Here is a 15,630-nt window from a genome sequence, read left to right on the forward strand (position 1 = left end):
TGTGTAACTGCTGCTTATAACATCATTATAAATACAAAGCATTATTCATAAAATTTATAAATACCATTCCTTGGCTTGGTAGTTGGGATCAATGTAGAAAACTTTCCATCAGTGTACTGTAAGCACATACAGTCATGTGTAAGTGGTGGGAAATGGGGCTCCCCTCTTCCCAATATACTATTTTGTGCCCTTACTCTGTGCCACTGGTGATGTTACTGTTTTGCTGATGTGTCTGTAGGACCCATCCAAGTCATAAACCTGTTGGTAGGTCAATTCACAGATATTTCTGTTAACATTTTTGTGATGATTTCCATACGCAACTCCATGATCTTTCAAGCCTGGCTAGTGGGTAAGGGGTATGGTAGAAGCACTTTGCCACTGCTGAAGCACACTTGTGCTAAGGTCAGATCCAAAAGTTGTTACATGCAGAGGATGTTGAGGAAGCAAGTGAAAAGAAGCTACCAATGGATTTAAATAGGCAGGATATTGGATGGCTGTAAGACACTTCCTCAAGAAAGAGCAGATACGCATCCTTCAGATTATGCATATGCAGAGATCAGACCAGTAGCTGTTTTCAAATAAATACATTGCTTTTAGGTCGAGTACTGCTCTTTCTGGATGCAGCAGCTTTGAAGTAAACCCATTTGTGTCTGCACACATGCTCTAAATCTTGTTAAAGTGTGAGAATCCGTATTGCAAATGTGCTTTAAATTACTTATGTTGATGCCATATAAATAAAGTGTATGTGCTTAAGTTGTGCTTCCTATAATAACCTTGTTTCATTTTTATTATTTTGGAGCATTTAAAATTGACTTTGAGATGCTGGGTTTTCCCACAACTTGCATAAAATCCAGTACTACAGGTAAACTGTAGCATGCAGCTGATCCAAAAAGGGGATACTGCTTGAATGAAAGAAAACAGATAGGTGGAGGAAAGACTGCTGTGGAGATGCATGGCTGGGGAAAGGGAAAGCAAAGTGCCGGTTTGATGGAGACGCTGACTGAGAGGTGGGTCATTTATCTGGGTCATAGTAAAAAGACACCAAATTTGAAAACTTTATTTCAGTTGATCTATCAATTTTAACAGCAGGGTATCAGTTCCTAACCTGTGTGAGATCGTTGAAGCTCCATCTCTGAAGAGCAAATGTTTAGCTGTCAGAGTCACAGAGAGGCCAGCTGTCCTAATACAACTGTAACACCACAGAGCTGTATTTATTTTGGTTTGACCCCTGGATTTTTCTTTAATTTACTTTGGATAGACAGACTTTTAATAAAACTTAAGCTGCTTTATATCACAGGCTTGTTGTTTTTAGGGTGTTTTTTTAACAAACAAAATTCTCTCTGTGCAGATTCCACTGGTGAACGAAATGAGGGCAACTGCCCTCTTGGCAGATGTCCTTCCGCTATTTGCCAGGACTGTTGCTTTTTAATGTTACTGTGACAAGTCGCTGTTACTTGGGGAAAAGATTGAGCCAGCATCAGGTTTTTCAAGGGTTGGATAACCTGTATGAAGCACCGGGCAGCAGAGCGGAAAGCTGATCTGTGTTCAACTGCCAGCTTCCTGCATGCTATCAGTGAAGTCATTAAAACTCCATCTTAAGTGGCTTGCTTGGAGAGTAGGAATAAAAATACCTCCTGTTTCACAAGGATATGGAGGCCTAACTTGGACATGTGACTAAAAGTGTGTAACTGACAAATGCTGCTGCTTGGGTAGGTGCTTTGGGACTGAGAGTAGCACATTATTCCTCTAAGTTGCATCACGTGGCTGTGGTTTCTTGGGTTTGTGCAAACAGCAGTCATGTTCCCACCCACTTTGACCAAGTGATGCTGGGTTGGTGACAGCAGCAATGGCATGATTTGTGCTATGTTTAATTCAAGGAGTCTGTTGGCCTTCTGTTTACAGGGGAAGATGCCTGTTTAGTAAACAAACTGGAGTGCTTAGTGATACCTGTCTGGGGAACTGCCCCTTCCAACTGCAGCTGGTGTTGCAGATGTACCTAAAATGGCAAACCCACTGTTTTCTCCAAGATGTCACAGATCAGGTTTTAGTGTGTCAGAATAAGTGATGTCCTCAGGGCTTTGTGTTCTAAGTCATGTTATGCCACAGCCATCATATTTTTTGTTATGATTTGGCTCTAAATGCTACATCAGCAGGCTGTGAGCACAGCTGCCTGTCCAAAAGATGTGTGGAAGGGTGGTTACATGGCATGGCTAAGGAGCTGCGTGTATAGTGCCTTTCTAAAGTTTGTTAGGAAAACATGGCAAAATGGTTTCTCCATGTAAAACTGCTGATGTGTCACAACAGACCTCACGTTTGGGGGTGCTGCTTAATCACTTGTCCTCTGAGGATATTACCAAAGCACCTGCTCTTAACTCTGGTCATAATGGCAAGGTGCCTCTCGCTGTTTATGATTTTATTCTTCTTCATCCTTCCTCTGTTTAAACCCCTCTGATAAAGGTCTTGATGTCATTGCTAGGCTGGGCTGATAGTCACTATGTAAGACTATTTCTGGCAGAATGTATCTAGCTCTGCTCTTGGGCTAGCCCGTGCCCTTATTTGTCAGAGTCCTGAGAGCAATTCAAAGCCTTGCTCATGAAAGGCGTCATTATTCCCATTTCTCACTGGGAGTCCAGCGTGGCCCCGTTACGGATGGGGCCTGTACTGCAGAAAGCAACAGCAGCGTGTTTGCCCCGTGTCTTGCAGTATCTCTGTCTTACCACGACATAGTAGATTTGCTTACTCTTTGGCTGCCAAAACAAGTGACAGAGGATTTTACGGCGGTGCTTGTGTTGGACAGTGCTGCTTTGGTGAACTCTTTAGGGCCAGCTCCGGGGTGCTTCCTCCCTCCTGCCCCACCGGTTGCAGACGTGCTACAGCCCCGCAACTCCTCGCAGCATTTTTCAGAAATGTATTGTAAAGCCCTGTCCGGCGCCCAGGGCCGAGGCAGGAGAGGGTTGTATAACCCGGCTCCGGCCCCACCGCCTGTCCGGGGCGGCGCGGCCGAAGCCTCGGCGGATCCCGGGGGCGGTGCCCTGGCCCCATGCCGCGGCCTTCTCCGGCCTGAAAGGGCCGATTCAGGGGCAGCGCCGGGCGGGGCGGGCGGCCGCCGCGGCTCCTCCGCCCGCCCCCAGCGCCGCTGCCCATTGGCGGCGCTGGGCGGGGGCCGGGGCGCTCGGCGGGGGCGGGCGGCGGAGAGCCTGCCGTGCCGTGCCCACCGGCGTTTCCCCCGCTCCGCTCCGCTCGGCTGCGCCGCGCTCCTCCCGCCGTACCATGGTTGGGGATCACTGCAGCCTCCCCGGTGAACGGCCCGTCCTCGCCCAGAGTCCCAAACCCGGATTAAGCTGCAAAATGGTCCTGCAGGCGGTGGGCAAAGTGCTGCGGTAAGGACGGGTCCGCCGGTGGCGGCAGGCGGGCAGGGTGGCTGCTCCGTGGGGCTCCCGTGGGCGAATGCGTGGGCGGGGGCTTTCCCCCCCAGGAACGTATGTACGGCCCTGAGAGGAGTGAGAAGGGAGCTGGAGTTGAAGTTAAAAATCTGGCCCTGGTGCCTTGTTCTGCTCAGCCCCTCTCGTGTCTGCAGGAGGGAGGCTGCTTTTGGCTCCCTCTGGATCTTGTGTAGCAATCTGGGAGGGTGGAAGTTGGAATAGCAATAGCTGCTTGGAGAGAAACATTTGTCCACCCGTAATACTGCAGTCAAATTTTGTTTGTGCTCCCCAAGAACTAAATTTTCCAGAACATAAGCAGACAGTGAAGGTCCTGGCTTTCCTGAATAAGGAGTCTGACCAAGATGCTGCATATGCTTTGGCATGTTTTCTACAGAAATGTTGTAAGATGAGGGGAAAAAATTGCTCATGTAGCTCAGAAGGACTTGTGTGAACACTGAGACGTGTATGACTACTGAGACCAAAACCAGACTCTTTGGCAAAGGACATGCAGTAATTTGATTCGGAGGAGTTCTGACCCGTTCTGGTTTGCAAGGAAAAACGTCATCACAAATATTAGGATTAGCAGCCTTGCTCTTCAACAACGACAGCTTTTTATTTTCATTAAGTGTATTCAGATATTTTTCTGGGATCTATGAAGAATGGCATTGCTGCTCCAAAAAGGAGCCTTGTTCCTCCAGCGTAACTTTATTTGGTAAGCTTTCATTTGTTCCTGTTTCCTACTGTCTGTTGCCAGTTGTTAAGTATTTGTCAACAGAAACATTATCCCTCTCTTCCTCTGTTGACTCATGTCTCTTCTCTTCCCAGGTGAGTTTAGGGGAGCCATTTATTAAAGCAGAGCGTTCTGATCCCAAAGCGGCTGAGCTGTGGCTGTGACTTAAAACTAAAGTTCACTGGGCTTAGAGTAGGCTTGGTGAGAAGAACTGCTTGGAGTTGCTCTTAAAGAAGTGCTGTAGTGCACTACTTTTCGTGGTTTTGTCGTGGTTCGCCCTCTCTCCCCCCCTGCCCCCCCAACAAACCAAACAAAAAAACCTCCCAAAAACTTTCCTGTAAAAAACATGAGTTTAAGGAATTCAGGTTTCTTCGTCGGCTTTTTAACAAGTTTAACGTCCTTTCTTTGCATTCTTGGGGGGTGGCGTGTCTATAATTCAATATGGTATTACACAGCTGGTCATATCATAAAATCCTTTGGCCAGCGGCTTGCTATTCATGCTGTGAACCTTTTGAAGTTTTTGGTAGCTGTTCTATTGGCAGCACTCCCAGATGTAAATAGATGGGTGCCTCTGTAGGGAAGAATTGCCAAACCTTTTGTTCAGCATCTATGGCAGTTTATTTTAAAGTATAGGTAACTTCCTGTGACTTAGCAATGAAACATATATTTTTATGATTTGTTCAGTGCATGCTTTTGAAAAGGTATAACATAACCTCTTCCTTTCTCCTCCAACTGGTGTACGTGCAGAAATTGTGCCTAATTTTATTTGCTTTTTCTCCCTCTGAGGTTTATTTTCTACATATACTATAGAACTGTTGTGAAAGCAGGAAAAAGTTGTTGTCATACATGAAATATTTTGGGCTCAGGAATTAATACCGCAACTTTATTTTGCTAAGCTCTTACTAGATGGGAGTGATTACTATTTTGTAATAGAGGGGTTTTTTAATGTGTCTTTTCATTCTGGGTTATCGCCTTTTGCACTCAGAGAGAAATGTGAAGTCACAAAAACTTGTAGATGCTAGACTGGTTCTCTTATTTCTCTTCTTGAAAATATTTCAGATGCCTTATCTGACCTTACGTGTGTTGCTTCATCTTGCTTTTTTTTTTTGGTTTTTGTTCTGTAAAACATAAACTCATCCTATTCTGCAAAGAGCTCAGATAGTGTAAGAGCACAGGTGCTAGCTAGGAGCCTAGGCAAATACTAAGTCCAATTGAAGCTTCCTTATTGTAGAAATTGGGTATTAGTGCTTAAGAAAGTGTGAGCCTGGTGATGGTGAAAAGGAAGTGCATGGGACCTCATTTGGTGGCTTGTTGGTGACAGCTGTGGTGGGATTTCTTTGAACATAGGCACTCACAGCTGAGCTTTGTCCACTTTACTGTTGGTGGAGAAGAACAAGGAGCTTAAAGGTGTGATTGAATGCAGAGGTGCAATGCCAGCCCAAGACAGAGTGACCAGCTCACTTGTTCGTACTTATGTTGTAGTCATATGAAGTTAAATGAGATGAATCCCACATTACTGTAATGGTTTACCATCTTTTTCAGAGTAAGCGTAGGAGAAAGGGTATCACATACCACTTTTAAGCCTGTCCATCTGAAACACTCCTGATTTGACTTTTCTGTAGTCTATACAGAAGACGAATCAATACTAAACTTTGGATGAAATAATTTTTCTTCTGTTGATCAGGCTTACCAATGGCTTAGTGATAAGATCAAAGGATATCTTACTTGTGCATAGCCTAGCATTATGAACAGCCTACTGCATTTTAGGCTTTTTTTCTCAAGCATAACAGAGATTCACCATCATCACCAATCCCTCCGCAGGCTGCTAAGGACTTGCAGAAGTTCACAATGGACAAGGGATAGAGTGCCCGTCTTCTTTCTAAAATGCCCTCCATTTCTTCTCTCTCTTGGTTGTGAATTACAAAGTTCCAGTACGATACTTAATCAGTATGATTTTCCTCCATAGCAAATTTGTTGTACATTATTTATATTTTATAAGTAACTCACTCTCTTGAAGCTTTTAACATGCAAGTTGTTTTCATTAGTCAGTCCAAGTCCTCCTAGCTGCTGGGTGCCAAATAGTGTCTGTGTCACACACTAGTAATAACAGCTGCCAAAGGAAAAATCAGTACGGGGAGGAAACGAGAAGTGTGAGGAAGCAAAAAGGCTTCACAAGAAGCAGCAGCAGCCCTGAAAACCTCAGAGGAGTTTAAAAGAGCGTGGGGAAAGACAACTGAACCAGAAAGGGGAAAAAATGTAACAAAAGCAACAGATGTGCTCTCAGCCTTTCTAAGTAATTTTTTATGAAAGCTACTGTTAGCTTTATTACTCGTTTAAATTATTAGTGATTCAGCTATGAAGAACTCTGGAGATGCTTGTATCTTTCATCATATCATTAGTAAACTGTGTTTAAGACTTCAGGGATGGGACCAAGACTACACACTTGTAATGATTAAAAAAATTAAAATACCATTAGAAAAGTGTCATCTCCCCTTTAAATTAATCATAGCACAGCTGAGATGAAGTTATGTCTATTCCTTAGCACAGTGTTTAATTAGGGCTTTCGTTTCACTTCAGATGTTTTTGAAATATGTTAATCTCCTTTTTCCCCTCTCCTGTAATGAATTGTGTAATTATTTAGCCCATGGTTAGGGAGGGAAAAAACCAAAATGGGTGCTGTTTTTCTGTTGTTTTGTTTTCTACAATTTGGTGGTTTGGGAGAGAGGTAGTAGGGTAAAGGGAAAAAAGAACAGTGTAAAAACTTGGAATCTTATTCTGCTTTTTAACATTATTTAGTTGCTCAAGTTTTTTATGAAGCAGCAGATTACTGTTAGCTTCCCTGCAGAGGTGTGCTTTTTACTGGCCTCAAGTCACACAAGTGGAAGCAAGGCTCAGGTACATGAGAGATCTCCCTTCTTTGGTCCAAGCGAATAACTGAGCTGGCCATAGGCATTCTTCAGAGCCACGTGGTGATGACTTGAGGACAGTATGTTCACTGCCTGTGCCAGTGCTTGAATCCTGATTCAGATGCTTGAGTGCTGCTCAGAACTGCAGTGTGTTTGCTGTGCCGTGGCAGTTTGAGTCCTGCACAGGTGATCTTTCAGAGACCGCTCCCCATGCAGCTTCGTTGTCAGTGCGTTTCTTTTTAAGTTTCCAGTGAAACAGAGTCCCTCTGTTCCCTATTAGTTGACTAATAATTGCTGATACAGTGTCAGGAAAGAGGAATGATGTGGGCTACAGAGTTGTGATATTGTGTAATGACTTCTGATAAAGTACAGTGTGGCTTATATGTACACATAGTCCAGAATGAATGTGGGAATAGATAACTTAAAATTCCTCTTTCTCATAAAAGCCTCCCTTCTTACAGCAATGTGCAGGGATTGATTTGGATACCAACCAAAAAATAAAACCACCAACCCCACTCTTTTTGGGTAGGTGTGGCATTGGCTTTACAAACAGAGTGGCATTTTTACAGGTTCTTTTCAAGAATGTAGTAATTTGTCTTCAGTGATAGGATGATAATGATTACTTCAGTCAGATAAATTAGCAAGTTTGTGTTGGCATCCTGGATGGTGCCGTATATTTTTTACATCCAGCACTTACAAATTTTTGAAAAATTAAATTCCTTATCTATTCCTCAAATAATTCATAGCAAGACCAGAAATAAACAAGATTAATTTTGACATTGGATTCTGTTTTTTTAAGTGATCATGCAAAGTCATTTTAAATGTGTTCATGAAACGAGATTGATCGGACTAAAACAAATATTTAAAAATTCAATCCTGTTTTATCCTAATTTAGGTAGAAACATTTTTCAATAATTTAGTCTGGTCTATAGTATTAGAAAGTAATTAGGAAGAGTCTTGTTTAACATTAGTTAATCTGATTAACGCAGAAGTCTGGGGACAGGCAGAAGAGAAAGGAGGGAGGGCAGTGCCGCAGGGAAGGGGCCTATAGGCAAAATGCTCTTCAGAACCATGTCAGCTATTTTTATCCTGTTCTTTTTCTTTCTCCCTCCCACAACTTCTTGTTATACCAAAATAGTTCAAAATGTTTATGGTTCAGGGCAGCTGACAGCACTAATTGTCATGCTGTGTCTTGCTGAATATTTCTGTAACAGGAGCTGATTCCTTGTTCGATTACAGCCTTTTGGGGACATTCACGAGCTACTCGGAAAGGACCAATGGCACTATGGGCAAGTAACATCTTGTGCTTTGGCAAGGTGTGACCAGGCAGGAGGGGCTTTGCGGTGGCTGCTCTGTGCGTATGAAAGCATAGCTGTGCTTGTAGAGGTTGCTCTTTGACACGAGTGTCCTGTCCTCAGGACAGAGCAGGTTGCAGTGGAGGTAGGCCTGGTGGACTCATCTGGCTGGAACATGCTCTCTGGAGAGGCGGCTCTCCCTACTTGTGCAGGTGGGTGTTCTCCAGCATACACAGGTAGCAAAGTGTCTTCTGCAATTGCGGTGCTCTGCTTGATGTTCAGCCCCACTATGAGCTGTCAGATACTTCTGTCAAAGCCATTTAACAACCTGGTCTTCTCCAGAAGCTCAGGACTTGATGCTGTGTCTCACTAGTGGTCCAGTGAACCATGCACTACTCCATTTCTTTGGGATAGTTGCTCATTTGTTCACTTGTATTTGCCACAGGAGTGTCATGACCCTGGTGTGTTTGACAGTTGGTGAACTGTTTACAATATATTAACAATGAAGAAGCCTGTGTCTGTCTTCAGAGGGATTTACAGCATTGAGCTGTATTTTGGTTACGTGTTCTACATTCTGTGAAGTGATAGCCAGAGGGAGAGGACTGCTAAAATTCTTCTGTGTGTTGAAATAACCCTGCAAGGTGTCTCCAGAGCTAGTATAGGAAGGGCACCTGTCCCAAGGTTTAACAGCATTTTCTTCTGTTTTAATAATCTTTTTTTCTGAAGATCCCTCCTGGACACTTTAAGAAGAAGAGATTTGATTGTAATTTCAAACTTCTGAAATTATTCACCCTTCTTTTATCTTGTTTCCTTGGTATGCATCTGTTTCATTACAGGATTTGCTCCTGATCTTAGCTGCTTGTTTCTGCCTGGAAGATGATTTCAGTTCATATACGTGCAAAGTATGAGCACGCAACATTCATCCTTCTGGGAGTTTACTACAATTCCTGGTTTGCCTCTTTGCTTCCTGTGTTGTAATAGCTCATTTTTCTGGTGCTGCTCTTTATGCAGAAAATAGATATTTCACACTCAATTTCTATCCGCTGTTCTCTGGTATCTCAAACCATCTGTGCACCCCCAGGTCTCTAACAAGTAGGTTTGTAGGAAAAAAAAAAAAAATCCCCCATAGGAGAAAAAAAAATCCTCTGTGAAAGAGCTTTTCTCTTTCCATTCTTGATGATCTTTGCTGAAGAGAATGTGGTCTCCCACTGGTTGTTGCCCTGTCTCTAAGATGGCTAAGACATAGTGTATCTGTTCCCCTATCTTACATCCTTCTCTGGGACTACACCAAAACTGAGTTTGGTAAAGTCGTCTTTTGTTGAGGGCGATTTTCTAATCCTTTTTCTTCATCCCTGGTTCTGTGGGGCTCAACAGAATCTTAACTAAGACTTCAGCAAATTGCTGTTAGAGAAGATGAGATGTTGTTTTTCTTTTAAGAGCTGCCAGCACCTAGTCTCTGGATGTATGGATTAACCCTTTCTTCTAGCTTTCTGAAGGAAAAAACCCCACATCTTGGAGTTAATGGAATCCATTAACACTGGAGCAAGGTTGTTTGAGCTTGTCAGAAAATGCTCTGTTAATTTTCCAAGTCCATTTCTGTCTGGTACTGAAATAACTTTAGAAGTGCTTTTGCTTGGACAGCAGGGACTGGTGATAGCAGATGCTCCCCAGGTGAAAGGAACAGTGTGGATGTCTGTGTAATTCCCATTATTTTTTAAAAAAGGAAGAATCAGCAGTGAGCGCAGCTGTCTTCAGAAAGGTGGATAGTGACAGAGTATTAAAACTCTTAAGAGAGTTTAATACCTGAAAAAATAATCCTGGCACACCATACAAAGTACACGGAGTTAATGAAGAAAGAAGGCTTGGGCTTCATGGTGATCTATGAAAATTCATAAACAGGAGAGATGACATGAGGTGCCCTTGATCTCCAGACACCAGATCTGCTCTTCAGTCCAATGTGGCCACAAATCCCAGATTCAGAACACCAAAGCCTTACAGGGATAAGTGCTGACAATCAGCAGGATGCATTTGGCAAGACAGAGGAAAGGAAATTGTGATAAACTAGTTTTTGCTGATTCTTCATTATACAAAGTCCTCAGTTTTGATGCGTCTGCCTTATTTCTTCAGAACAAACCTGTGCAGGGAAAAGATAAAGCTGGCGTCTTGCGACCACCAACTGTGTGGAACAGAGGGGAAACTGTATTCTGTCTCAACGGAAATATTTATTTTTCTGTTGTTTTCAGCATACAAACCTTTTTTTCATGTCTAGGTACATCATTCAAATACATAAAAAAAATTTGGTGGTTTTTTTTAAATCCACACATCTTATTTAGTAGTCAAGCTAACTAATCTCTTAAATTATTTCAGTTACAAGCTTTTTGAGAAGGATTCCTATTGTTTTTTGAAGTAGAGACTTAAATACTGAGAAGTAACTGGATCACCCAACAATGATAGTAAACTACTCCCTCAAGAGAGACTTCTTCACTGGTTAGGGACCATTTTTCATTTCTTCGCAGTGCAACTACTAGTGCAGCTACGCACAACTGGTATGGTTACATCTCTGCAAAACCAGTATGAACTGTCGGTTGCTGCCAAGAATTGAAACAGGGCCTCTTAGCCAAGTGATGCAGGCTGTGTTTCAAGAGAGTTAGCTGGGCATAACCATCCCTTGTTTTGAGGTGTGATGTTGGGTTGAAAAGCTAGTGTAAAAGTGTGACTTCACATTGTGTTTTGAGGAAGAATGTTAGATGTTAGTCTCTGCTTGTGTGAACTGATTAATTGCAAATCCACATGAACAGTTAAAGATATTGCTTGTCATTTGCACGTGCAGCCAAGGGAATGAAACAAATTCAGCACACTACTGTGCATCTAATTTTAATATTTATTTTAGAAAATTACTAGTCTTCCTTAACCAATTTCTTGGCCATGCTTTCAGCATTTAATTAAAAGAATGAATGTATTTCAGCAAGCCCTTGGAGGTAACACTACAAGTTTGAATATATCTGTTTTGGGGGTTTTCTGATTGCTAATGGATCAGTATGCATCTGTAAAGGTGCTACTTAATCTTTTCAGTCTCCCTTGGCGTTTTCTGAAAAGTAATAAATTAGGGTTGGGAATCACTGCTGTCTCATGAGCTAATTAACAGTGGCTGATCTAACTGTACCAGTAATTAAACTATTATCCACCCTACTATTTTTTCAATCAGTCATTCAAATATTCTTTACTTTGACCCATGATTCCATAGAGTGTGTATTTTAAATAGATTTTTCTTCCTCTATTGTACAGAAAGCAAAAATTTAATGTGCTGATTTCTAGGAAATACTGAAATAGCTGTGTGTTATTGATGACAAAACTGAACAAAGAGCATTGCATCATTCTGTTGCAAAGTTTAAAAATTAACTATGTGGCGAGAGTAGTGAATGTTTTGTACATATCATTTGTTAATGAAAATTACCTAATTAAGATAATGCTTTGATTTCTTTTATCTTCAACTCTCTTATCCTGTGAGGAGGAGACATGGTTTGTGCCTTCCAACTATGGATTTCAGGTTTTTTTTGTTTAATGAGATAAATTACACTAAGACTGAAAGGCACCATTTCTCATCACAGGATCTAATCTAAGGTATGCCACGAGAAGTGGGACTTCCCGGAACTAACTTTGGCTTAAATTAAAGCTAAAATATTAAGAAAAGATCAATTTTTGATCTTCAAAGCTGCTATTGAGAGAGACCTGACCTTGACCCATGGTCATTTCTTGTAAATAAGTATCCTTCCTAATTAAAATGCTGTAGTTAATCTAAAGTATAAGGGATGAGTTTTTGTGGAGCTGGATACAGTGGATGAAAATTTCAGGTGGGGCTGCTTCTTCACATTGGTATTTCTTTGCCCAACCTGTTCAATAACTAATGACTGTGTAGGTAATTGAATTCCTCACAGCTGTGTGTCTCAATGCAACAAGATGCACATGTGTGTGCTAGTACAAATGCTTTAAAAGTGAGTTTACAGGTGCAGGCATGCAAAATTGCTTATGAATAGTGAAAACAACTCAGAGTTTATTCCCATGCTATATATCTAATGGAGTTTATATTGTTTACTGAACTCCTACAAAAAAGCTAAGATGTTTGAAGTAGCTTTGTTGTTACCCATGTTTCTGTGTACTTGCAGTTCTGGTGTGCCCTAGCACTTTTCTGTCCTATTAAACCACACTTTTTAGATGTAAACCAGACTCTGTTTATGTGAAGGATTCAGCTGTTGAAGTCCTGCCTCCTGTGTGATTACATATAGATGATGTTTTCAAAGGTGGAACTGTAGTAGCAAGGCAGGTGATGAATTTGTTTTCACTTTTTTCGAACAAAAATAACTAACTTATCATTCCAATGCAAGACACTTTTTGTGCCTAATTAGTTATAATTTGCCCAGTCCTGCCAGAAGTAAAAAAGACAGTCCTTTACTGTTTCTTGCCTCTGGGGACCTGAGGAGAGAGACAACAACTGTGACTGAGCTCAGCTGCAAGCTGACATGTTGCACCATGCTGAAAAATATTTACCTGTTGAGAGCACAGACTCTTGCAGTGAGCATTCTCATTAACTGTTTGGGGACTGTCATGCAGTCCATACTGCCTTTCCTACAGCTCAGTATAATTATAAAATACATTTTTAAACATTTTTGTAGACTTTTAAAAGTTGAGCATTGTAAAATTCAAATTACGTTAGACATTATATGTACCTGCCCTCCAAAACAGTATGCGAGTAAGGTGGTGAGCTTGACCTGCATATCTAACACATTTCCTTTGTTGCAGGTTTTCTTTAGGCTACAGTAGTACTTAAAACTAGTTAGTACTGTTAGATAAATTTTTTCATTGTACAAAGAGAGCTTGCAAGGCAAAAAGGCAGTGAGGAAACTAAAACACTTTTTACAAACAGACGTGTCTGTTCCCTGGTAGTCTCTGAGCAGAGTAGACTGTCTGCGTTTGTATATCTTGGGCTATATAGCAAGAAGTCTGACTGCTGAAGCCAGGTTGCCATGGTGAAATAATTCCCAGTAATTAAAGCACAGTTCTATCCTGAAAAGCAACTCTGTGCAAGCTACGTTGTGAAATCCCACATTTATGAGGCCATGAGGTTTCCAAATCAAATTTGCTTGGTTTAGAAATAAAAAGATAGCTTTGCAATCTGCCAGCTCTACAAACTTCATAGGGGTTGGAGGATAACAAACAGTGTCTTCAGTGGTTTATGTGCTCTGGTGGTGAACTCCCTCCCTGCAAAGGTGGACCAAAGTGTACTGCATGTGCTCTTCTAGAAAGGTAACAGGGCTGTGTCAGAATAACCAGCGTGAGCAGTTGCTGTCAGAACTTGAATTTAATCATGATGCAGAAGTCAAAATAACTCTTAAGTGTGTTCCAATAAAAGATTACAGGATAATAAATAAATCACTGCATAAGTTAGACTGAATAGGTCTGAAAACACACAGGGAATAGATACATTAATTAAGAAGTTTCTGTGGTTTTACTACAGTACATTTATATTTTCTTTCAATCTGCAGAGTCTAAAGACCTTCAAAGAGAGATACGGACTTTTTTTCAAATTACGTTCTTTTTAGTTTTTCCTTGTTCTTTGCAAGCAGTTTTTCTGGCCACAAATCACGCGTTGGAAAAACACATTCTTCTGAGTATTATAATAATAAACCTGACAGTCCTATATTTACCTTCCCCGATGTGCAAACAGGTATTAAGAGCCACCCTAAAGCTCACTTGCTTTCAAATCTTGGTGCAGATCACTTGATCTCATGACTCTCTAGTGTGGGAGATCTCCCCACTGCAGCATCTGTAACAGCACCAGGGTCACTTTTCTCCTTCGAGCCACTTTTCTCCTTCGCCTGTGTGTTTTTAATTAAAGAAACTTAAGGTATACTATACATCTCTGGACTGAGATGTTTTCCAGTATAGAGAAAAAACTATTTATCTCTGCTGACTTTAAAAGGTCCTTAAGAGAGCCAATTCAGATATTAACATTTACATATGCAGATATCCGTGGCTAGGGGAAACGAATCCTGTTCACGCTGTCTAGGTGCAGTATGGGAGTATATTTAGCAATGGAGGATGATGAGGAAGCATTTGTGCTGCTAGAATACAAATGACATTTTTCCTCTAAGGGAGGTAAGGATACAGGAGCATCCTTATCTTGGTGTTGTGTGTGGGCCTGATGAGTTTGGAACAAGTGCGCCTGGGGACTAAAATGAGCTGCATGTTAACAAGACAAACCCCAGAACACAGAACTCCAGCCTGTATTTTCAGCTGATGAACTGATGAATGGCTGGGCAGAGATGCCCTGGAGAGTCAGCATGGCATGGCCTCTTTTGTCCCTTTGTGCCCTGCCAGGGTCTGCTCTAAGAGTACCATTCTAGGGGAGGAGGAGTTGCAAGCAGGGGAGAACATACTATGAGACACCTTCTCAAGCAGGGATTTGCCCTCTTTTCTGCTCAGTTTCGGGCTTCCTTTGTCAGACAGCCAGAGCTTGCCTACAATTAGAGACTTAAAAACAAGCCCAAGAACCACCACCCCATGTCTGTCACAGGACTTGGGCACCTATGATGCAGTGTTCTGCTGTATGGGTTGTTCTAAGAATGGGATAAATTCATTGTTGCAACACTGTTAATCTATGACCTACTGAATCTTACTACAGGCCTAATTTGGCTCCACGTAGAGCTCTTGAAAATAAACATTAGGAAAGATTTGTGTCCTTTTTCTTTCCCAATCCGAAAATTACCAAAAAATCTGGACTGTAGTAAATAGCTTAGGAAAAGAATCTTGCTGAGGCTTCATGTTGGCACCTCCTGGTTTGGATATGAGGGCTTTTTGGCATGATGGTAAAGGAGAACATTTCAAAATGAAACACAACAGAGTATTTGCTTGAGTAAGGTAATTTTTTCTAATAGTGAATGGTTTATTTGAAATTGCATCACTGGCTCCTAGAAATAAATAATCTATTTGTCCCCCATATGACATCACTTGCCTCATGCCTAGGGCTCCGTCTCAGCCCCTCCCAAGTGTGTTCACTGGAGGGGAACCTGAACCAGTGCAAGGATTGTACAGTCAGAAGACCTTCCTCAAAAGCAGCAGAGAGGCTGGATACCTCCTGTCAGTCTAGGGGAGGAGTTCTGGCAGGTAGGTTCAGAGAAGAAAGGAAACTCTAGTCCAGCATGTTTTACCACAAGAATGTACTGTGCATGTTTTTGTAGCACTAACTGAGCTATTCACATGCCTGGCCTTGCCTTGATAGC

General features: G+C 41.9%; 1 protein-coding gene across 7 annotated transcripts in view; it reads left to right on the forward strand.

Moving 5' to 3' along the window:
• MOB2 (MOB kinase activator 2) overlaps window positions 1–15,630 on the forward strand; it is a 115,660-nt gene that overhangs the window by 80,427 nt on the left and 19,603 nt on the right. For 2 of the 7 annotated variants that reach the window (XR_008577320.1, XM_054827089.1), the window contains exon 1: window positions 3,163–3,380. The exons of 4 other annotated variants lie outside the window; for them this stretch is intronic. Coding sequence is in view for 2 of the 3 variants with exons in the window: in XM_054827089.1 (XP_054683064.1) it covers window positions 3,271–3,380 (110 nt within the window). In the remaining variant the exon portion in view is untranslated. Of the gene's footprint in view, window positions 1–3,162; window positions 3,381–3,538; window positions 4,135–15,630 lie in introns of those variants that run through there. One more of the 7 variants, XM_054827090.1, reaches the window with a different exon arrangement.

The sequence above is a fragment of the Grus americana genome, chromosome 5 (assembly GCF_028858705.1).
Source record: "Grus americana isolate bGruAme1 chromosome 5, bGruAme1.mat, whole genome shotgun sequence".
Classification (NCBI taxonomy): Eukaryota; Metazoa; Chordata; class Aves; order Gruiformes; family Gruidae; genus Grus; species Grus americana.